Genomic DNA, 25,615 nt, shown 5'->3' with positions numbered 1-25,615 from the left:
TGACTATCAATAAACACAGGTTAGGAACTCAAATTCCACTGTATTTATTTGTTTGACACTTTCATATAGCTGGTGCTTAGCCTTTAACACAAAGTTGAGATAGATCAACTTAGCATCTGCAAAATGTGACAAACATGGTAAAAAAAAATTCTCTAAAACTTAGTAAACAAATGAGATGAAATGTAAACTTTAGTGCCAACATCGAGGGATCATAAGCTGTATTAAAAATTAAGATCTTTTTATAAAGATAACTCTCAAGGACTAGACATAGCTTCCTTTCAAACTGTGAGCCAGGAACACAAGTTGGTTCATTCTCTCTGGTTTTATTGTTGTTGTATTCCTGCTCTTGGTCACCACAGTTTTCCTGCACAGTTTACACACAGCAGTCATCTGATCTTGGTCAAATTAATGGGGAAAAAAAAGAAATAAAAACCCCACCTGATTTTCTCAATGCCTGCACTCATATTTTTTTTTTAACTTGCACGTTTCTGTTGTTCCTGAGAAATATTAACAACAGCCTGGGAAATGTGTGTAATCAAATAAAATTATGTTGACTACATGATAAAACCCATATATCGCTTATAATATACTAAGATACTTACTACCCCAACATGTGTTTTCAAGTCTGTTTCAGCTCACTCTACTGAGTAAAGTCAGTCCAATATTAACTCTTGAACAGTCTCGTCTCTCTCTATCTCTTCGGGATGTCCAACCCTGTTCCGAAGTTGCATGGCCAAATTTTTTTTAGAGCAGAGCAGTGAAAGAGGCAATATTCTCTGTATTACAGGATTACAGGCGGAGGAGCCTTCATCTTTTTAAAGTTGTCATTTTTAAGTAATAATACTTGAAAGTGTTCCTTTACATTACTAAACCTATTAAACATTTTTATTGCTGCTATTTTTGATGTGTCTATAGTGATGCATATTGTTATTGCTTTATTGCCCAGGTCTAGGTCACAGTGGCTCAGTAGGTAGTGTTGCAGTCACACAGGGTCCTGGAGGTTGTGGGTTCAATTCACGCTCCGGGTGACTGTCTGTGAGGAGTTTGGTGTGTTCTCCCCGTGTCTGCATGGGTTTCCTCTGGGGGTGCTCTGGTTTCCGCCCTCTGTTAAAATACACACATTAGTGGGCGGATTGGTGACTCGTGTCCATAGGTGTGAGTGAATGTGTGAGTGTGTGTTGCCCCGTGAAGGACTGGTGCTCCATCCAGGGTGTGTTCCCGCCTTGCGCCCAATGATTCCAGGCTCTGGACCCACTGCGACCCTGAACAGGATAAGCGCTTGCAGACAATGAATGAATGAACACCCAGGCCTACTGTGATTCTTAACGTTTCACATGTGTTGAATACACCCTACTCCTTTCAGATACATTTGTTTGTAGCTAAAAACAAATTAGGTTATTTTCAAGCTCTTTTCGGTATTTACATAAAAATGGTACTCTTATCTGCCCTAGAAACACTGGAAATTTGTTAATTAGCTGCAGACTATGCTAAGTTTGTGTCATATATGTTTTGATGTAAACATAAACATGTTTTATTTGCATATCATATTTAAAATCTGCAGCAGGACATCTTTCTTTAAGATGGAGGAGGGGCTCACTAATGAAACATGCGTCACAGTTCTGGATTGGGAAAAAAAAAAAAAAAGATTAAAGCAACTAGGACTTGATTGGTGCAGGCCTCAACCAGGTCTCTGCCAAGCTAATTGATTCAGACTGATGTTGACATGCTCCTAATTGTGTGTTTGACTTGGAGCATTGCATGAAATTACTGTGACGCTACAGTATCTTTGTGTGATGTAGTCAGGGAAAGGAGAAGCATAACTGAAAGGAGGGAGAGAGAAAAGTAATAAAGATGTCAGCTAAGGCCGATTTGCTGGTGAGCCTATTATCATGGTGTGTTAACCCAGACACAGTGAAATACTTGTTGTTATTATTGTTTACTATCATCAGCAGGAAACCTTTGACCTTACTAGGTCTCTTAGCAGTGCCGTTCGAGTCCACTTCCATCTAATGCATCTTCCTGACATTACTGGCTGGTGTTTTTGATCCAATCCAAGGCACTTGTGTGAGGTAGTTGCTGTAGGAGGATATTGCAGATGGTCACTCAGGTTAGACTTCTGTACCTTCTTAAGGCTGCCTTCGGCTGAGATGCACATAAATGTGTTGTGAGACACAGAGTCTTGTAGAGATATTGAGGCCACGACGCGTACAATTCCAAAAATACATGTCTAGAAAACACTAATTGCCTCTCTAGTTGTGTGGGGGAATGGATATGACACAAACATTACTTCACATGTACTCACTTAAAGAGCAGTTTGTGGATCATTTGCAAACAAAATGTGACAGATTTTGAAATCAATTTTCAAAATACAGAAGCCAGTCTAAATTAGAGAGACGGGAGTAATTTAAAAGCTTATATATTTGTTTGTTGGTACATTCTGTTTTTTTACACTGAGAACATTATTACATTGTTTGAATCCTCACTCAGGCATGTTCAGTATAATTCTTCTATCATTGTGCATCCCCATTTTAAAAGTGAGTGCATTCTTGAGTGCTTGAAGCCACGTACTAACACATCTCTCATTACTGATCAGAAATTAATCATGAAGATTTACAGTGTAATAAGGAGGAGGAGAAAACCCTGGTGACATTACAATTTAATGCATGTATGGAGCAGTGTTCTATACTTTGCTCTTCTGTGAAACCCAGCAGACATTTGTTAGTGTTCTCTATTGTGCAGCAGCCCTGAATAATGATCAAAACATTGTTCCCAATTTCCTTCAACTTTTTATTAGTAAATTCCCACTACAGCAATAAATCTCCTCTCAACGTTATTGGACCATGGGGTAATAGTTTTTATTTTTATTTTTTATTAATTATTATTATTTTTTAAACAGAGCAATGTGTACAATGTGGCAGAATAAGTAACGGGAAGTCTGCCGACACCTGAGCCAGTCAGGATGCTTGTGTACATCATGCGTTGCCTGTTTTACTGGGGAATTGACTTTTTATTTATTTATTTTCCAATCTTTGTGTAAGCTGTTAGGACACATACTACACTAAATGTTTAAAAGTACTGTTGTAATGTATTTTGTGTAAACAAACAGGGAATGAGGAAAGCACTGTTAGACTGACAAACTGCCCAAATATGGATGATTTGTGTTTGACTTGAAGATTGAAACCACATTGCTACAGTTAATATGGACAGATGAGTGAAGCCTAGTGGTATACAATGGCTTATGGCTCAGCAACACTTGGTACTATTATTAAACAATATATATCTTTAACAATACATTTTGTTTGTTAATCTGGCTCTAAAAGTTTCATTGTCAAATTTTCTGAATGCTGCTGGTAATGGATTAGCATTTAGCTTGATATTCGACATGTTTCTTTTCTCTTTTTTTGGCAGCTGTGTAATTATTCATATAATAGAGAAAGGAAGTCCAGCTCTCTTTCTGTTGCTAATTTATGAATAAATCATGGAAATTATGCAATGATGTGCATATTCAAGTGACTGATTGTTTTCTCTTTTTTTTCTCATTTGTGAATACTAAACTGCTTAAAATGCTCATACTTAGTGAAGGCTTTTTGCAAGGCTTGAATGGGCAGTGTTCACTGGGAATTGCGCAGGAGCATTAGAAGTGGATGTGCATGTTATGTTTGCCCCAGTGAAGTGGCACTGAATTAAGTGAGGCCGCTACTCTGAGGTCACGTTTGTCCCCATGCAGTCTGTCTTTCTTGTGGCCAGGGTTGGCTGATAGCCTGAGGCTGTGGGTGAACCACTCTGAGATAAGTGATGTTGCCTCAGTGTATCTCTGTCTGTGCCACTGAATCCACCTGACCTCTTTTCCTTGCAGTCTTTCACTCCTCTGTCCTGCCTTCTTTATGTCTTGCTCTTTTTTTTTAATGTAGTTCACTGGGACACTCCCGTTGCTTCCACTGGAATGAGTGATTGTGTTTTGAGCATGCTTGTGGGTTGTGTACCTGTATGATCAGATTGTGTTACTTGTAAGGTGGGTTTGCATTATATGATCTGTCGTTGTGGTTCAAAACCCCTGGGAGAGCTCCGACATATGCCTTGAACATTCCACTGAAGCAGCGTTTGTGATCATTTTCTCTCTCATGCCTGTTAAGTTCTGGCTGTGGTTATTGCTTAGCTTGACACTTTTTCCCCTGATTATTCCTGATGCTAATGGTTATTGTCATGCATATTTTGTTAGCCAGTTAAATGCACTTTCTGGTTGTAGGCTAATGGCCAGTGCTGTTTTTTACCTGACATGAGCAAATCAGGCTCGAGGACAGATTACTGAATGCTTCTGAAGTACATTTAGCAATAAGATTTTTTTATCCTAGACGAATAAGTCATTTGAATAGTATAATTCAATATATATGCATCTGTCAAAGGTCAAATCAAAAGTAGACTGGTCCAGATCTTCGTTCCTAGCTCTCAAGGCACATTAGCGACACATTCCCCACTGCACTCTGAAGTTTTTATAACACCAGTCAGAAGATTTTGGAAGATCATTGTCACCCCGTCTCAATACCTGTTTCCAGTTTTCTTTTATTTACATGCCTTTTCCTTGACAGAAATGTTTGTCACAGCACACATATGACTTTGAAAATAAACTATGTTATTGCAAATACTAATTGCACTTGTCTCATTTAATTAGGATCAGAAAATTGCAATAACCAAAACAGGCCTAGTCACCAGTTGTGGATATTTCCATTCCCTTTGGCTCAGTGGATAGAAAAGTGTCTAAAACCATCACTTCACACACAGTATGCTAAAGTTAGATTCCAAGTCCAGGCAGGAATGCTACTGTTAATACAGTTGCTCAGAAGTTATTTCTATTATGCCAAGTTTGTGTCACATTATGAAAATATTTATATTTTATTTAATTTTTTATTATATATTTTATATTGTCTAATTAGTTGGGTACAGTGGTACAGCAGGTAGCGTTGCAGTCACACAGCTCCAGGGACCTGGAGGTTGTGGGTTCAAGTCCCACTCGAGGTGACTGTCTGTGAGGAAATAAAGAGATAATATCCGTGGAAGGAAACTAAACATGTAGCTTTTCCACGGTATGGAAATTGTGTTTGTATTTTTCCATCTAGCGGCGACAAAATGCAACTAGTGCACCATTTAAGGTGAAACAGAAAATCATAATGAATCGATTGCTTATCCTTTGTATCATGGATGTGTATTCTGAATTTTTTCACTTGTATTTTGGCATCTGAATTTGGTCTATCTAATTTGAGCAACTTTGAAATATACTGTTTGAATTATTTTAAGCTTGAATTTTTTTTATCTAAATTTCTGTACCTTGAATAATGACAATGAAAACGTCTTCCATTCAAGAGCAATTATATTCAGATGCATAATTGCGAATCAAAATATTCAGAGGTGGAAATCTGAAAACTTAAATTGAAAAGCAACAAAATTCAATTCAGATGCATAATTTCGGTGCAAAACAAAAAAAAAATCAGTGCTACAAATTCAAAGGTGGTAATATTTCAAAGTCTGAGACAGAATTGCTTTCATAGTCATTGTCAGTCCAGAAATAATGTAGCTTTGAGTCCTTGATTCATTTTATAAGAGGTTGTGATAAATGTTTGTGGCATTAACTTTTCATCTCAAGTCAGTTATGAGTCAGTATGAAGAGTTGTAACACAATTTCCTCTGATACCTCTGTTCCTGCTGTGCTTTTGTCCTTGCAGGGAAGAGGAAGAGAGTCTACGGGATAAAATACGGGCAGATCATGAGCGGGCACTGCAGGAGGCCAAGGAGAAACTCCGCAAGTCCAAAGAGGAGCTGAGGGCAGAGATCCAGACAGAAAAGACCAAGGTGGCAGAGGACCTGAAAAAGAAAGATGGACCCAAGCCCCTACCTCCAGTGCCCATGCCCAAATTAGTGGGGATCAATGACGGAGACCCTGGAGTCCCTGATGTGAAAGAAAAACGGGACAAGATCAGAGAGGTGAAAGCAAGTTCTGAGTTTTTGTGGTATTGTGTATTATAGCTTTAAAAGTCTGTGAGTGTCAAGCCAATTGACCACGTATTAGCAGCAACTAGTAAGTCCTGGAATGAGTAAAAAATCTTTAGTGTCGTTAGTCATAAATAATTTCAGTGCCTTTTTTAAATTCAAATAGCAGTGGCCTCTAGGGTTGGGCGGTATTCACATTTTTCATACCGTCTCAAAATATTATCGCAGTACATTACTTACTGTGTTTTTTTTGTATTACTGTGGCTGCACTGAGCCTGTGAGCACAAAGTCGAGTGAATTTATCTGAACGCAGCCCGACAGTGCACACTGACACACGTGCTGATGATAAAAACCTGTTTCTGAGAGAGCAAATTTCAATTTGGTGCTGAAGGAACAGAAATGTTTGAAAATAAGCTAAACAAGATGGTGTACACTGTTTAGAACAGGCACTTGTTCTCCCAGCAGATTTTTCAGTGAACTGAGGCTCAAAACACACATATTTAGAAGATAAAACCGTATACCTGGTATCAAGTGAAGATTTTTTTGGAGTATTTTACCTGTTTACAACTTTCGTCCTCTGTCTTTTAACTCAAACTCAGCACTAAACTTACAACTGCGGTGGGCTACTGGGCTTGTGTTTCTCTCCACCCACTTTTCAGGGATATAAGCAGTCATTGCACTGCCACAGCGCCCCCTCCCTGTGGCTCTCTTAAATGCACATGAACATTTTAGCTGACATTTAAAGACACAGAACAGAAATTTGACATATCTCACACGTCATAAATATTGCCCTCATTTTTGAGATACGTCTACCTTTTTAAATACTGCGGTGTATGGTATTATCGTTATACCGCCCCACCCTAGTGGCCTCCTATATTTGTCTTGTTGCTTGAGTACTGTGGCTGTCGCACAGTTCTTTCACTATGTTTCACTTTTAGGTGCCTGCAAATGAATCTATGGCAATATTTGGTATTTCGGAAAATCATGTTATTAATATACATAGTAATGTTATTATGAACACATTAAAAAGGTACGTTTATTGTTCATAGGGGTACAAACAATGTAAATGTACTTTTAAAAGTACATCAGTGGTTTTAAAGTCCACTTGTGTTCCCTGCACATATAACACATACTTTTCTCCAGAAGAAGAGGTGAATATTTGTAAGGTTTCGTTATCAAACTGTGTTAAATATAAAAACATTATATAAGTTCTGGAGATTAAATGAACAGGGTGGCACAGCAGGTAGTGTCGCAGTCACACAGCTCCAGGGACCTGGAGGTTGTGGGTTCGTTTCCCGTTCTGGGTGACTGTCCGCGTGGGTTTCCTCCGGGTGCTCCGGTTTCCTCCCACAGTCCAAAAACACACGTTGGTAGGTGGATTGGCGACTCAAAAGTGTCCGTAGGTGTGAGTGTGTGAGTGAATGTGTATCTGTGTGTCTGTGTTACCCTGTGAAGGACTGGCGCCCCCTCCAGGGTGTATTCCTGCCTTGCGCCCAATGATTCCAGGTAGGCTCTGGACCCACCGCGACCCTGAACTGGATAAGCGGTTACAGATAATGAATGAATGAATGAAAGATTAAATGAACAAATTTTAATGGCTAGTTTACTAACAACACTAGAACTGAATGTTGATTGGTGCTAATAATTTTCAAACGTAGATTTTAAATGTTGCCATTTCATTAATCTGCATAATTAATCAATTGGCCGTTCTTCACAAATCACATTGTTTAGGAGGTTTGTATAGTCACGGTACATTGTGATGCCAGCTCCTCTTTAGATCTCTTTAGAGTATGTTCAAGTGTGTGTAATGATTGGCCCACGCTACTGGATTTTAAAAATCCTGACCGATATTGAAAATGTGAGACACCACACACATGATAATATTTTTCACAAATATATCTGTGTTTGATCATTATTGGCCTTTTAAAATCCCCACACAATCCTGAAAGAAACAACACATACTTTGAAATTGCTCACATCCGACAAACAGTCCTTAAAATCTCAGGGGTGTTTATCGCAAACTAGATGTAAACAAACACAATGGATTAAACCATTACCCCAACTCGGCTCTTGTTGGTTTACGTTCTTTCAGGCCTGATGTTAACGTCATGTTTCACCTGAGAATCAGCGTCCACCCCACGCTACAAGCTTCTAAGGACCTTTCACATTCACAATTCACAATCAGGGTGGCCCCGACTACCCCGAGGAGTAAAGATTTGATTATGGACTCTCCACACTACAGGATCACCTAGGAAGATAATCTTTTATGATCACCCTTAAATAGGGAGACCTTTGCAATTGTTGTGAGAAACAAAATGACCTGATTATCCTGTATGAGAAAATATGGTCTGTCTTATAATGTTGTTTGTGTATTACCACTGAAAGAACACTGCTTTTAAAATAATTACATCAAAACCTTTTATGAATCTTGAAAAATGTTTGTGGTGAATAACTCAATCTGCACTTTATTGTTAAGCGAGTGAACTGAGAATGAGGTATTGCATCTGAAGTGGATTGTGTATGTATGGGAATGGTCAGTGAGTGTGAGTATTTTCTCTCTGTAAATTGTATTTTGGCTATGCTCGGTTAAGAACCAGCCTGAAATTGTTTTTCTGCCCATTCTCAGTTAATTACTTCTCATTATTTCCTTTTAAATGGTACTTGGAGTTGAACAGTTACAGCCCATTTAATCTACCGCTGACTTTGTCTCAAACCCAGAATCTCTGCAGTTATAATTATCAGCCTTTGAAAATGGGATCCAGCCTTAGATGAGAATAACTCTGAGTTATGGCCAGTGGCTAATTCATTCCTATCTTTAAAATAAATGTCACTGTTAAAGATCCTTCCATTTCTAAGGCCCTGTGTTCTTGTCGGTGTACAGTCAAAGTAGCAGACAGTGTTGGTGTTTATGATTGGATGATGATTGGTTATTAATATAATCTGTAGTGTTTTTTTTTATCTCTCAGTAGACTATAGGGTTTATTAAATTTAGGTGATCATAACTTAAAAATAAATTCACCTATTAACATTGTATGTGGTTTTGCCAGTTTGGGAGTGTTATGCATAAAACATATCTTGTAATGGCTATGTTGTGGATTTTCCAATAACCAAGACAGCACTCTCTGATGTTGGCTGCATCTATAAAGTTTTGTAGAGAGTACTTTGGATTTGAATGAGGACTGCATGTTGGAAATTGCATATCTGGATGTGGCCATATTCAGGCATGGTTTATCCAGGTAAAATATACACTTTATGTAATAGTTTCTACACAATAGACTAGATTACAGCTACTTTACAGTGTACTAATGTTAGAGACACATTAACTTTATTATTTAGTATTAACTTTTCATCACAGTTTGTATAAATGTTGATTAGAAGATTTTGGTACTTTTTTCCCCCTTGCACAGAAAATGCTCAGCTCTGATCTTTAGGTTTTCTGCTAGCCAATGCTCGTACCTGGTCCCTGGAAATGGGGACTTTTTACTTCCTGCGTGCGCCTGGTTTAAATCGGACAGAGTAGATATTAAATGTGACATGTAAAACTAGCAGGAGTTTTGAAGAGGTTAAATGAAAAACACCATGAAAGCAGGATGTGCAACAAGGAAAACTGTGCTGATCTGTGAGAACTGGGGCGCAGAACTGTATTCAGTTCAAAAACAACACGTGAATGCACAAAAGTTAACAGCACCTAACTTTACCACCGCTGTTATTGTGGTTTTCAAAGCCCACAGTTCTCATTACAGACAGGGTTTTGTGATGTCACCAGCCCCATTTTGTGGAGGAGCTGTGTTGAGTCGATTTGAAAGCCATAAAAAGTCACTAGCACTGGATTGTGGAGCGTCTCTGGAGTAATCGACCACTATACGTGTTGTTTGGGATGCGTTGGATTGGCTTCTGTTATTCAGAACTTTTCAGCCAAAATCCACACCTGAACTACATTTGATGGCAGTTAGCCATGAAAATCCTAAAGTTTTCACAGAAGAGAAGAGGCAGTTCCTGCAGCAAAAGGGACACAAACTCTTGATTATTGTCCTTAGTTTTAGGAGAATGTTTGATTAACACAAATGTTTTCTTATATAGAGTAAATGAGTGGAAAGTGTTCACTTGGCCGTTTAATAGATATGGAACAAGTTTTAAACCTTCAGAATTTTAAGATCACTCGGATTTTCATTGCTGTCATCGTTTAAGCATCACAGTATACTTTGTTTCCAAAACACCTTCCAAGCCTAGCTTTTACATTTGAATAAATGATACCCTCTCCTTAACATTTAACATTTCCCAGAATTTTGAGTTTAGCTTGCATGTTGCAGGTTCTCCAGAATTATTAGCCCTAGGGGTGTGGATGATGAGGTAGCCTTTTTGCATGAAATGTTATATCCCCCATCCCATTATTTCTACCTAATCTGTTATTGCTAATTGGTTCTAATGACTGTTCAATGCTGGCTATTTTTTATGGTTTGGTGCTCTGGGGACTTATAGGTTTTTCTGTGTTGGTGTGTGTGCTTGGCTAAGATGTCCGTTTCCCTGGGGGTGAGTGGTTCTATTGACCGTAAAGCCTGGGTAAGTGGATGGCTGAAGCAGGGCTTTTAAAGCTGCCCTAATCATGGCACTGAGATCTGCAGAATCATAAAATGACTACAGCTATTGAGACATGGGGTGAGAGGCTACTGAAGAGCCATCTGTCTGAACATTATAACATGTTTAGATCAGCGATACACAAAGCACAGTGTGTGTGTGTGAGAAAGGAGCAAGACATGCTGATTTCTAGAATCTTTTTTCATTCTGTAACATGGAATATGTGCTTATGGAAAATTTGTGCTGATCTTAATTTTTTTAAAGATATTTTTTAATATATAATTTACTGGACATATCTGCCAGGGTCCTCCTTCTTCCCCATTTATCAGACTCAAGCTTGCCAATGCTGGCTTCTGTTAGCCAGTGTAGGTGTTCTCGTCTGAGCTTGTTTGGAGAGAAGTGGTGTTGGTGCAGCAGTTTGAAGAGAAGTAGTGGTTGTGTGATTGGAGTGTTTTGAGGAGTCTTGGCTAGCTTATGTGTGGAATTGGTAATTGGACTAATTTAGGAAGGATACTGGATTAAAATAACAACAACAATTCTAAACATCAGTTCAATGGCTTTTATTTATAAGCGTTTAACTGACAAATTGATTTCAATATTACCTTTGGGGAAGAACTGTTTTTCCAATACAGTTGAATACTAGATGAATATAATATCTCTAGTTTGATTTCATTCATTCATTCATGGTCTGAAACCCCATATCCAGTTCAGGGTGGCGGTGGGTCCGGAGCCTACCCAGAATCATTGGGCACAAGGCAGGAATACACCCTGGAGGGGGGACACTTTTTTGTGGGTTTTTGGACCAGGGGAAGAAACCGGAGCACCCAGAGGGACCCCACGTAGACACGGGGAGAACACACCAAACCCCTCACAGTCACCCAGAGCAGGACTTGAACCCACAACCCCCAGGTCCCTGGAGCTGTGTGACTGCGACACTACCTGCTGCGCCACCGTGCCCCCCCTAGTTTGATTTCTGTTATTTTTATTACATCTCTTTTTAAAAGTCTCAACACATGAACAAATATGTCCATCCATATTCTTCTAATTTTTTGTAGGTCTAAAATGCTACTTATCACTGTAGACATCTTAATAGTCACTTTAATGAGTAGCCTACGTTACATTGTTAAAATGTAAATTTCTGAAGTTTACTGACAAAAAGCAATTCGAAAAACGAAGTGTGCTTTTAGTGTGATTATTTTGTTAACTTGTGCACAGTTCATTCAGTTGCAAATTATTTTCGTTACAGAGCTGAGCTTAGGATTATATGGGTGGTGTTGTTTTTAATAATTATAGTTATATTGATCCATTGTGAGCTTGGTGCATCTGTAAAGTGCATCTGCATGTCTACATTTGAGATCGGGAAATAATGGCCTTTGGTAATGTGGTTGCACATTCTCAACATACACATTGTCTCTCACACAGACAGGACTGTTTTTGTGTCCTGTAGGGCAAAGTCCATATCTCTCTCAGTGGAAAACTCACAGCAGGGCCATCTGCTGTTCACCAGGGAACCTTGACCTTCTTACCTTGTGTGTGTGTGTGTGTGTGTGAGACAGAGAGAGAGAGTTGTTCTAATGAATTTTAGGGCAGTCACAGGTCCTTGCAATTATCTAACTCCATCTCCCCGTCCCATTTGTTGCCGCTGCATACAAGTAAAATCTTAGGACACCTTGAATAGGCCCAGTGTGAGGATAAATATGGGCAGTTGGTTTATTATATTGGATTATATAGTTGTTTTGTTTTCTAAAAGCCAAAAATTGCAACAAGGTGTTTTTATTTTCTGTATTTTTCGGTTTCATCTTCTCTAGAATGTTCACTCTGCATTTCAAAATGCTGCCAATAACAATGCTGTAACTGTCATTCAGCTTTACTAGCTAGCTGTTATTTTACATGTACACTTGCCCCCCTGAAATTTACAGTGGACACGGGTCAGCACTGGTAATGCTTCCCACCGAAATGTATTTTTCCAGAAAAGGGCAGTCTTTGAAAAACTTGATCTTTGTGAACCTTACATAGATTTACTCAAGTCTCTTGCTTGTCTACCAAATTAAACTGATGAGAGGCTGACACCACAAGAGTCAACCCTTTGACTTGTGTTACTGTGACATTCGAAATGTTGAAAGTGATTAAACTAGGATAGGATGGTTTCAGGTGGGCTCTGGTGGGCTTCAGGTGGTTTCAGGTGTCTAAAACTGGTCACTAAATGAAAGTCATAATGCTTAACAATAGCAACAACTCATCATTAAAAAGAATGATGAACTGGGGAAACAGTCAGTGCTGGATGCCGAGTGGTGAACAAAATCTTGCCCTTCATTCAGGAAGGAAACTATTTTAGATTTGAATAAATGTAGGTGTACCCCTCCCAATCATTTCTGACATGAAATCATGAAATCTTACAAATCCTTTTATTAATTTGTTGGGTCAATGCCGAGAAAATGCTCAGAGAAAGCATAAAATATGAGACAACACACACCCCTTAAAGTTCTGATAGATGGCTCTGATGCACACTCCTCTGCAAAATTTGTAAATATAAACAGTTTTTTGCTATTGTTTAAGTAAGATAAGATTAAAAAAAAGTTAGAACTTCAAATGAAATCCCTATGGTTCCATGGTTTGTTCAAATCAAATCCCTACAAATTTCATTTTTTTTAGTTGCAGGGTAAAACCACAATATTTGCACAATAACTCTGTCAGTGGAGTTGATGTGTGTGGTGTGCAGTTCTGCACAGTTCTGCACATGAGCAAATTTGACTTGCGGCTTCCTGATGCCTTTCGTGTTTCATCGGTATAAGTAGGTTTTGACAGATTCGCTCAAATGTGAGATTTGTGTTTTTGTTTAATGCTTTGGCCTGTAGATATATTTACACTAAGTGAAGACCCCGATCTTTCAAATTTGTAAAGAAACAGGTTTAAATTTTATTTAACTGATCTTTAATCTGTGTCCACTTGTCATAGCTGTTCCTGCAGCAATCAGACTTCATTGCTTAAAGTCCTTCTTGTCAACTTGCTGCAACAAATGCCAGTAGACTCCTTGAAGTACAAAGCCTAGTGCAGACATCAGCCAAGTATGCCAAGCCTAAGGCCAGCACACAGCAGCTACAGCATGCGTGAATGAATCTGCTTTACTACCTGCCTTCACTGTTGTGCCCTTGAGCACTTAACTGCATGTGCACTAGGGACCCTGTGCTATGATTCTTCCTCTGTCTGTAATGAAGACTGCTTGGAGTGTGGAATAAAGCACTGTAGCACTGCTGTGATTGGCAAGTAACATACCTTCTTTAAACTCGCTGTATATGATAAGCGGCTGGTATGTGTTTTGCTGCAAACTAGAGCTATACATACACTATTCTCAAGAGGCACGTACAGTTAACATGTTTGTCTCATGTGTATGTTCTATGTCCAGCAAAATATTCCAGTTCAGTAGACATGAAGTGCTGCTGGGCCAGTGGAGGCCTGAACGAACAGCACACTGTGGGCTTCACGGTCCAAATGATGTGAAATGCATGAAGACACAACAACAGAACATTTTCCTAGTCACCTTACATACAGATTCAGCAGAGAATTGCTATTGTTTATTATAAATGACTAACACTGTGTTAAAGCTAGCATAATAAAGGCTAGCTGTGCATCTCCCATTTAAATATGAATAGTCACAAATCTCTGCCAATTCCTTTTACATATACGTTACATTTGTTTACTACTAAGAAATCTTAAGCGTATACATCTCTGCAGTGCAAAATGTTTCACAACAGATGTGAATATGAAGAAAAGACACTTTAACACATCTGCAACTAAATATAGCTGCCTGCTTTTTTGATTATAGACTTTTAACAGTAATGCTGAAACATGTACTGGTTCTACATAGAAGTATCAGAGAATAACAAATGTCAGAAAATTGACACAAGCTAGGGCCTGGAAGATCACTTTGCATACATTACTTGATGAGTTTGAGACACTTAAGGGCACTTGAGAAACCCGAGAGCCTCTGTGTTCAGGGAAATGGTGACCCCCACTTTTAATTCCGCCTCTGGTGCAGTTCTCAGGTCTTGGTTTAGCTCAGTTGCTCTCAGTCCTGGTTCTGGTGGGCCTCTGCCCTGCATGTTATAGTACTCTCCTCACTGCACCAAACACTTCAGCTTTCAAAGGGGTTGTTAATTTGCTCATTAGTTGCATTTTTGATCGGGAGCTGGAAAATCTTTCAAATGTGAAGGGCAGTGGCCCATCAGGACCAGGGCTGAGAACCACAGGTTTAGATGCAGATTTGCTCTGAGGCAGCCTCTTTTAGATAAAGCAAAGCAAAGTAATGGCCTAAACTGCGCTGAAACTAATTAACTCCATAAATATTTCTCTCTTTTTTTAAACTGTTCTAACCCCTTCTGCATTTTCAGAGGTGTTTGTTTGCCAGTCTGGGGCTTGATAAATGATTCTGATCAGAGGAAGTGTGTGCACGTATACACTTTCTCTGATGTTGTTTATGGAACAAGACTTCAAGACATGGGATCTGTTTGTTTGTAGATGACTGTTTACCGTGTATATTTTAAAGCTGCACAGGGTAAAGAAGCTAAATCTATTTCAGGTGAGAGGATCTTGGGTGTGTGCTCCTCTTTCATTAGCGTTGTACTGACTTTGATTAGCCTGACAGAGGAGCTGACGGAGAACAAGATGCTCCCACAGAGCCTCTCTCCCCAGGCTTTTTCCACGGCAGCGCACCTCGGCTATTTGTGAAAGATGCCGTGTTGGAATAGATTAAACAGAAGCTCCGGATTCATTTCTCCTGTGTGGATTAGTATGTAGCTATTGCTTGGAGCACTGACGCAGGAGGGAAACAAGGAAGGAGAGAGAGTGGAGCAGAGCATGAGACAGAGCGGGAGAGAGAGACACGGAGGGAGAGACTGAACATAAGTGGAGCTTTCATGGCGTCTGCCAGGCTTTAGTGTTTGCAAGTGCATGCCCCTTTGTGTATTGTGCAGTTTGTCTGTTTGAAGGTAATTTTTTATGACAGTGTGACACTGCCACTTGCTCTTTGCCTCTCCTTCTCTCTTCTGTTTCCTGCCTTAGCCTATCTGTCGGTCTTTCTTTTTCTTTCTCTCTGTCTTTGTCTCTATTGCAAACGTCCCCTGCTAACCCTGCTATTTCTTTTCCTGCAGCCACGTGCTGTGTGGAAATGACCTGGAGTACTCTCAACACACATTCAGGTGTCTGAGCTAATTGTGCTAACAGAGTAATGACCCCAGTCAAGCTCTCTGTACATAAAGGAACTGATAAGCTTATAAGGTTGGTGATCTATTTGAGGGCTCTTTTATCTCTGGCTACTCTCCACTATGCTGTGCTCTTTCACATAAGCATCTATAGAGGCGTGACATTTTGGCTTGCCCTCTATTTGACAATGCTGATTCCAAAGCCAGCTGGGGTCGTTTGCATGTGTGTCTAGTCTTTCAGACTACAGATAATGTAGAAAATTCAACTCCTATTCCCAAAATCTGTCAGTCCATATGTTGTTTGTCTCAGTCCTGTGCCTTTACATGGTCTGAAGTTTATCCCAGAGGAGTGGAGTCAGGACAGAGAACATCAGCAGTGACTAAGCATACAGCCTCACACAGACATAGCAGCATAAACATAAGCTGTAAAAACTTTTTTTTTTTCTTCTTCTTCTTCATGAAGCTGTAAGTATACGGATGGGTTGTGTTAGTTTATATATAGGTGGCTGTCCTTTTAATTGGCTACAGTACTGCTTTTCAGAAGTTTGGAAGATCTTGCCTGTTCGCTTGTTCCTGAAATGCCTGATTTTCAGTCTTTAGTATTTTATTCCTATTTTCTTTAAATAATACATTTAATAATCATGCCCAATACATGTAATGCCAGGGTTCTGCCCGTTATAAAATATGACTCTTTTCCACTGCATGAAACCTACATGACTTGGCATGGCTATTTTGCTTGTTCACCAGCCAAATCTGGTCCCTGGAACAGGGTAAGTTTTCAGTGTTATCTCACTCAAACCGTGCCGAGTAGGTACTAAATGGTGACATGTAAAAACTCACCACTGGTAAAAGCTATTAATTTACAGCAGCATTCACATTTATTTTTATCGGACTTACAACGGCAGCTCATAACTTTACCTTGAGGTGTTTTCAAGAGGTTTAAATTCTCCTTGGGCCAATGGGCAATGAAAAATTCCAGTGAAAGACGAAAGTGCAACAAGTAAAACTGATCTGTGAGAACTGGGGCACGAAGACAGGTTTAGTCCAAAAAACTAAAACAACACAGAAATACACAATGGATAAAGAGCACCTAAATTTACCGTTGCCATTGTTGTGGTTTTCAAAGGCAGCGATTCCTGTAAGAGACAGGGTTTTTGTGACGTCACCGACTTCATTTTGCAGGGGAGCCCTGCTAGTGGAAATGCGACAAGCTTTAAATGTGCCTAGTCGAGCACCAATACTGCAAAACATCACTGGAGAGCTTGAGTGAGAATGCTAACTACTAGTTCCGGTACATTAGCTAATAGTCACCTGCTTTGGCTTGCAAAAAAATGCTTATGTTGAAAGACGTGAAATCGCTGTCCTACCCAACCAGAACCTGAGAAACCAATTAGGTTCTCTTAAATGGTCTGGGCATCACAGGAGACCAAGCACTGTTTTGTACACCAATCCACTACTGATACAGTCACACTACACAAATGATACACCACATACTCACTATATGTTTAACAAACTGAACAGAATGCTTAATACACTGGAGATGTAAAACAAGTTAGAACTGAAATTATGCAGTTGTACTGTGTATATAGTGCACAGGTGTGTAGTGTGCTCCTTCCTCATTAGGAGTCGAGCAGTATTGGTATTGGAAATGAGTGCTAGGAGTGCATGCTGTAGCTGGCAGTGGAAGCAGGAGGCCCTCAGGGTTCTGGAGCTTGTTTTCATGGGGACGATTACAGTGCCAGGTTCATGGTTGAGCATATGCCTGAGAGGCTGAAAGAGGAGGGGGAATGTACAGTGTCCCCAGCAGCCAAGGTCACTTAGAAATGAGAGATGAAGTTGACAGTGTATTAGAAAGGGGTGTGTGTGTGTGTTCACGCTTGAACTGTGAACCAAATCAGAAACAATAGCAGCATCAGCCAATTAAACTGATTTAGTTCAAAGATGTCTTTGGCTCTGTCTCAGTTAGAGGCCTAAAACTTTCGTTCTGACTGAAAACAAAATGTGCTCTTATTAGTTCCTGCCTTCATTCAGCTCTCCCCTTGGACCGGGACTGGGCTAGAAACCACTAGTATGTCCTTTAATTTGCAGCTATAATGATGTACTAGCTATGTAGGTGTTTGTAGGTGGTGGTGTATTTTTTTTTTTTGGTTTATACATTAAAGTTAAGGTTCGTGGTTTTGATTAAAGGAAAAAGAAACACTTTTTATAAATTGAGGATGCTAGATCTCCAGTCTCTTCCTGGAACCTGGTCTAATGTATTTATGAATCCTGAGGCATCTGAGGTATTTAGACAGCCAATAGACCTTTGAAAAGCTTGAACCAACATGGGAATTTGGCCCTATTCCTGCTCCATAGGTGGGTGATGCAGACAAATTTTTGCTGTTTCAGAATACCTATGTTGGAACTAACACTGCATGAAAATAAAAGTGCTACAAACTAAACAACTCGAGTGACGAATGAGATTCTGGTAATTCAAAGAGTAAATAAAAAACTTGGACAAGTTAAACTTCACCCACGTACAAACAGTCGATGTCCTCTATCATATTGTTCCTTCTTAAAAGACATGGAGCTTCTGAAAGTAAGCAAAGAGCAGCAGTTCCTCAGAATGTTAGACTTTGCATGTATGGCAGTTCTTACAAAACGATGTAGCATCTTCTTCTTTTGTCATACCACCTGCAGTTTACACTGATTTTTGATCATATTATCCATCCTCATGTCAAACTTTCTTTTGAGCCTCTTTTGCATTGCAGTACTGGAGCTTGCCCCCCAATGGCGCTGTGGCTCCCTGAGGGTCTTTTGAATCGGACAGTTCTCTCTCCAAGCCCTGTTGGATCCTTTGGGACAGAATATCTTTTAAGCATGTTACAGTGAGAGAGGACAGGAGGAGGGGCTGTCATGAATCAAACTGACTCCAGCGGACACCAAGGGGCATTAAATAATTTGTGTAGTGCCACAAGCTTTGTGTGCGGCAGCAGCAGCGATGTCCAATTGCTGCCGAGGTTCCCTGGAGTGCAGTGGAGATGAACTGAAGTGCAGGGGGGGAGATTTATGAATGTTCCTCTTCTCAAGCCATGTACAGGGAAGCCTTTTGGGTGGTGTTGGAGGGGGGGGTTAATACTAATTACTGCTTCTCCCCCTGGAGGAGATTTTAAAGGGCACTCTCACACTCAGAGTGTGAAATGTGGGTTTTGAGCTAAATTTTTACTGCCATTGTGAAGGTCAGAGCTCCTCTGCAGACCCAGAGTTGGATAATGTGTTTTCTGGCCATGAGGGGTATCTCATACCTCTGCAGAGGACTCACTGCACAGCCCAAATTATGTTATTTGCTTGAGCTCCTTCCTTCATCCAGCTTTATCCTGGGACTTGTGGAGGGTTTGCTCCAGTATTGTACTGTTACAGTGCTACTTCCTAGAACTTGCAGTGTTTGACCTCAGACAGAATATGCTTGAGCTAGGTTGGGATTTGTCCAGTTCAGATCCCATTAAAAACTGATCTACAACATTCTTCTTAGCACTGTAGTATTTAGTTAAAATCTCACCAGTGCTGATCTACACGATTTCCCCCAAATAGTCACAATGTAGAGTGATAGTCACAGCTCTGCTACTACTTTCAGTACCTCTCACTCAGCCACTCCATGTCTTGCTTCTGCACCTCGTCTGCTTCTATTGCCATTCTTTGACTTTCTTTTTCCTCTCCTCACTCTCTTTTTCTTTCTCTACGTCTCCCCATCCCCCTCGGCTCTGCAGAGTTGGCTGAGCCTCGGCTCTAGGAAACGCTCCAGACAGAGTGATTTGCTCTAAAAGGATCTCCCTCTCACGCTTGCCTCTCAGCGCACTGTAGAAAAACCATCAGGGCACCACATAATGTCTCCAAGTAACACACCTAAGAGTCATGCTTCTCCCTGCCAATGTAACACTCCTGAAAAATCACAGTACGAACAAAAAAAATTGGAGTGTCAGAAGGCAAGGATTGAGTGTGGAGAGGAGATTGTTGGGGCTATAGAAGATCTTATTGGGATGCTTGTGTTGAGGTTTTAAAATATGCATTCTTCTCCTCGATATGATTTATACACTGTGGTCAAGATTTCATTTGCTTTTCACAGTCTTAACCTCTTACTCTGACCTTCATAAAAACAGGGCCAGCATGCGAACATCTTCCAACCTCCACAGCAGAACCAAACGACAGTCTCTTGACGATACAGTGCTACCTAATACTTGTTTCAGTGCTGTGTATAGGACCAGAATCATGCGCATTATGGCAGCAGAAGCAGCAAAAATATGCATAATTTTGAATTTCATTGTGATGGATTTGTTTATAGCCATTTTTGTTCATTTCTCTGCAAAAGGCTGCAGTAGACTTCACAGCAGTACCTCAGCTCTTCCACTTCAGGATGCTAGACGTATCCTTCCCGAAGATCTAAACATGGTCTCAAGGCGAAAATCCCACTGCTTAAGTTTCCCTGTCCCTCAGGGGGGTGAGGAAAAATGAGCAGACTTCTCATCTCGGTTCTCGGTCATGGTCTTAACAGTCACCTTTTTTGTGCTGTTCCTTCACCATCTATGATCTATGAATCATTCATAGCACTGCAGTATATTTTTGCATATGCACATATGCAAATGCAGATCCTCTTATAGAATATTTAAGCACTAATATATTCAAATGATAAAAAGTTATCTTTTTTTATATAAATGAGGTTAGGTTCCTGCTCCTATCAGGTTGCTGCATTTTAAATGGTTTCTTGCAAACAATAATAAGAATATTTCTTTAGTTGTAAGTTTTCATTTTATCTGTTCTGTCTGTTGTATCTATTGCATATTTCCAAAACAGAAAAACACTCGGATTTCTTCACCATTTTGTCTCTAATGTGGTAAATGTTTATTTATTGAATTAATTTATGGTTTTATTTCCTTAATTTAATGTATTTCTTTTTAGAACTTTTCTGGGTTTCTGTGCTGAGTCCAAGATGTTTAGCTACTATTAGCTGCTCAGAGTTCTGGTTATAAGTGACTCTGCTACGGCTTGTGCAAAGGATTTTTCCTTCAGAGGTGTCAGTAGAAGTAGGTGTAAGTTTGGGCACAGGAAGTTGAAACAATCCTGGAGGTTGTATCTAGCCGTACATGTTTTCTGGCATGGTTACTCAAATAGGAACTAATGATGTTTAGCTGCTGCATTCAGAGATGATCAGAAGTCATGTTAAATAGGTGTGTTCTGGATTTGTGTTTGTTCATTTTATTATCTCTTAACTTTCCACAGATTATTTTTTAAACCTGTGGAGTACAACCTTCATGGTAGATTAATTTTATAAATAATCCTTTAACCAAACTGGCTTTATATGAATGAATACAGGTCCAAACTTTGGTACAGGGTTTCCTAATATTTGAATGGTAGTGTTAATCTAAATAGAGGAGCATGGATGACTGCTCCAAGTTGGTTAGGTAGAGGTGGCTGACATTCAGTGAGCAGACACCTACACTCAATCAGCACAGCAGAGGCTGGCAGACATGGCTAATATTTCTTTCCTTTTGTTTCTGACACATTGAGCTCTGTTCGATTGATGGGAGGGTGGAGAGGACCATATCTGTCTACTCAGGAATTGATATGAACACTCGGGGCAGTCCACAGGGACAGTTCTAGTTAATCAATCAGTCTTGTGGTTCATCTTGCGCACACTGCCCTACAATCTGGAAATATTGGAGGAATATAGTACCCCAATTGATTGTTGATGCAGTAGGTCTTCCTATGTAGTTGTATTGGTTAATCAGGATATAAGATTGACAAGATAGCAAGATTTTTGGACAGTACAGCACAAAAGAGGGAATTGATTAGCTATGTGTTTTAATTACATCCCTAGTCAAATGTGCATATCGTATTTTGAGAGCGAGTGTTCTTATGGTTAAAATAAGCAGCACTCTCAATGCTCTCTAAATCAGTCAGTCAACACGGACATTAACTGACAGGCAAAACACTTCAGGCCTTACCTTTGAATAAAACATGAAATTGGCTTATTTTTAGAATATTTATGAGAGTGAGGAGGGGGAAAGGAGAGGAACATCCGAGTGGAAAAATTATGGATTGGTTAGAGGAATGATTTGAGCTGGAAAGGGGGAAAGTCTTTGAAAATGTTGATTTAACTGTTAAACAGTTAAATCGTTTTTGTTTGTTTTTAAGCGTTATTGTTTTTTCTCAGAATTGAAACATCCCAAAATATAACTAAAGAATTTGCAAGAGAAAAGTTCACCAAAGCTTGCCAATAATATCTGTGAGCAAGCAAATGCATAATATGCACATTTCAGGTTGTAACCTTGAGAAGACTCAGATAGCAGCCACATCATCAGTCCAGGCTTAATGACTTCCCCCTTTGTCCCACAAGAGGGTAATGACTGACTCGGTTATCCAGAAAATGGTCAATATTAGGAGTGGTGCCAATCAGGCTGGAGAAGTTCTCAGAGATGAAGTTCCCAAATGGCCAGACTAACGTTGAGATGTAAGAAGATCTAAAACTATAAGTAAGTTGTTTGAGTCTGCAGAAATGGATGTGTAAAGTTTACAGATTGATTTCAATGAACTGGTTTGGATTTACAAATGGGAGGGATGAATGGGTATGAACATCGATGGGAATCAAAGGGAAATGCTTTGCTTTGTTACTTAATTCTTTGACGACTGTGTTTGTGTTTAATGGATGTGATAAACAGAATATTATTTCCACAATTAAGACATCCACAACTTATTTAGTATTTAACACCATTCTACATTAACATGATTTTGTTTTAGTTCATTTATGGCAGTGAGACAGGAAATAAGACAATTGTTTACAATTTTTTGACTATAGCAGAGAGGGAGAGAACACATCAGAGAAAATGTTCATAAGTGTAAAAAAAGCTCTGGAAAAAAGGTCCCAAATCTAACCTGAAACCCAGTCTTTTGTCAAGCCTTTAGCCAATAGTTGGATGTAGGACAGGAATCCATGCTCAAACAAACTTTTCTCTTTGTAGAACACAATCCCTTGTACCATTTCTATGACTACATGAGAGGAAAAGTGCTGAATTTGCTGCAGAGTTGAAGAGCAGTTGGGAAACACATAATCTCTGTAAACAGGACTTGCTGAAAATCTGCAGTGAAAAATGATGCAGGTAGGAGGCTGATATGAGACTCAGAGGACATGGCGATTAGCTGAGGCTGTAAGAACTGCCATCAGTGGGGTTTCCAAAACCAAGGGCTAGCTGACAACACTATTCTTTTTCAGAAAGCACTTTATAAGGATCTGCCTTACATAAGACAGGGCACCATAAGCTTGTAACACTGCAAAGCTGTAACTAACTGACAATGTGGAACTACATGCTGTAGGTTCTACTTATAATTCAGAGCTCTCTCTAGAAGTGTAAAGTACCTGTGAATGTAGGCATTATTAACAGTAAACATTGCAAGTTCTGATTTATTTTCCACTTGTGGCTTTATGTGGACGTACATAGTGATTATTTTATTTTTATACCTCCTGTTTGGAACATTTTACCCCAACAAGAAAGAAGGCCACATTTATAAGTGCTGTAGTACAGGAAATGAAATAACAAGAAAATGTGTGATCATTGATTTGTAGCCTTTATTGTGGGACAATACAGACTTGTATATTATAGTTTACATTACAAAAGGCATTGTGTTAATAAGTGTTAGGTGGGGACATTTGACTTATTTATAACATCAGACAGAGGCAAAGAGTGTGCTGTGTACATGACATCATACACTACTAAAAAGTCTGGCACTCTGCATAAATCTGAAAAAGTGTCTTTTTTTAAAAAAGCCTGGACATTTAACTTATAAAATATAATTTCATTTTAAATTACAATTGCAGTATTGGTGAGACAAATTGGCTTTTTTTTATGTATTGCAATCATAATTTTCTCAAATTGTTCACTATTTCCATACAGTGCAGTAACACTCTGTCCATTGGAAAAGCACTCACAAGCCTGAAACTCTAGATGAAACAGCTTCAGCATGTGGTTGAACTTTAGAAGACTGGGGTTGTGCAGTTGTTGGAAATGAGGTTTTCTGCAGTCTTGAGTTTCTATAAACAATTAAGTTTGTCATAGGGCAATTGTTTGGAAAAATCTTAGTGAAAGTCATACTCAGCAGCCAAAGCAACTATTGCACCAATTATTAACTGTATTCTTTTATTCTTTAATTCTAGGGAATTACAGAGACTGATCATAGAGATCCTGTCCTTAGTGCAGTGCAGTGCTGTTACACACTGGTCAGCCTGTGGTTTTTAGGAAATCTTTGGGAAAATAAGTTAGGTTACAGCTTAATAATGAAATAATCTTTGCCCCACACAGCTTGCGTCATGGAAAGATTTGTAGCCAAGAACACAATGAAATTATTGGCCTTTGTTTTTACTGGCCAGACTCCCTCATGGGTAGTGGTAGAGGTTATAGGCTGTGAAGAGCAAAATAAAATCTGGCCTTTATGCTCCAGATGCAAGCCTCAAGTAATACAGCTAAACAAGTCCTGAGACTTCAGTGACATACACAAAAATCAACCTAAGATGTTGTTTTATGTCTTGGCAGGTAAAAAAAAAAAATCTTCAGACATGGCCAAGCAAAACAGAAACACGTTAGAGGTGACAGATTATTCCCCTTTTCCACATGTTAGCGCAGTACCCTGGGGTATAACTGGGATATGCTTTCTTCAAAATAACACAAGGATCTTGCACACCAGCAGTGTTTTTGCCCCCCGCCTCCGGCTTACACTCACTGGTTTCTACAAAATCACCTATTCCAGCTTTATTTGGTGTGAGATTTATAACTTTTTTTTGCTGACTGACTGACTCCTACTGTTGAAAAGCACATGTGTGAGTATGAAGCTTATTTCAACTTCTTCTGTTAGTTCAGCCATATTTCAAAGATAGAACTTAAGGTGACACTACTACAGCCTCTGTTGATTATTCAGCCATATTTCACATAGCGCTTTTCCACCAATGGGGAACCGGAAACTAACCATGAACTAAATTTGGAACCCTTCAGCACGTTTCCACTGACATAAACTGGTTCATGAACCAGGAAAATTCTTTCCTAGCTGGAACCAAAAAGAGTAGGTTCAGCGTGAACCATGGCTTAGTCCGTGTGTGTGTCGAGGTTCAGTAATTCTAGAAAGAGCTCAGAGCCTCACATACAGCGTTATGGCCCAATGGAGCTGCATGGGGTCATTTACAAAGTTTCATATTAATAAATAAAAGGAAATAAAATGCTCCATTTGTGTGTGTTTCTGGGACTGTGTTTGGCACGACACCATGTGTGTTGGCCAGAGTCGCGTCTTGGTGATGGTTAGCTACATTTTCCGGCTGTTTACAAGCTCAGCACGACGGCTCAGACCTCGGCAACGTTTACACACACATTATATCTCGCAGAGAGAAGAGGACTGCTGAATTAGTCTTATTTCACGTGAGTGTATATATTTGCCTGAAATATTGTAAAGGAAATGAATTCAAAAATCAACAAAATCTTCTTTGTTCTTTGGTGGTAAATCATCTAGTATTTATTTTTAAACAAAATGAACAAGAAAAACACTGATGTTGGTGGTATATTTTGAGCACAACTTCATGCCCCTTTTTTCATTTCAGCATTTATTAGTCCTGCCCTCCACATTTTGTGTACAATACAATTGCATAATAAAAACACATGTAAACAAACGTATTCATATGAAGCACTAAAGCTTCTCATGACCTACCAATGACAAGGGTATGTATTTTGGGCTTTTCTGTTTTTGAAAAGCCAGAAATGCCTCTGTGACAATGGCTTTATGACTAATGGCGGTCCAGCAAAACTAGTTTTGTTGTATGCCACTATTGAAGTCAGGTTTAAAGTAGCCAA

The 25,615-nt window shown here is 39.5% G+C and overlaps 1 protein-coding gene across 1 annotated transcript in view; it reads left to right on the top strand.

The window, feature by feature from the left end:
• Window positions 1-25,615, top strand: part of man1a2 (mannosidase, alpha, class 1A, member 2) — a 102,976-nt gene that overhangs the window by 20,268 nt on the left and 57,093 nt on the right. The window contains exon 4 of the mRNA XM_066686494.1: window positions 5,718-5,976. Within this exon, the coding sequence (XP_066542591.1) occupies window positions 5,718-5,976 (259 nt within the window). The remainder of the gene's footprint in view (window positions 1-5,717; window positions 5,977-25,615) is intronic.

Source organism: Hoplias malabaricus, chromosome 12 (assembly GCF_029633855.1).
Source record: "Hoplias malabaricus isolate fHopMal1 chromosome 12, fHopMal1.hap1, whole genome shotgun sequence".
NCBI classification, from domain to species: domain Eukaryota; kingdom Metazoa; phylum Chordata; class Actinopteri; order Characiformes; family Erythrinidae; genus Hoplias; species Hoplias malabaricus.
The sequence above is the reverse complement of the archived record's forward strand: the minus strand, read 5'-3'. Positions and strand labels throughout refer to the sequence as shown.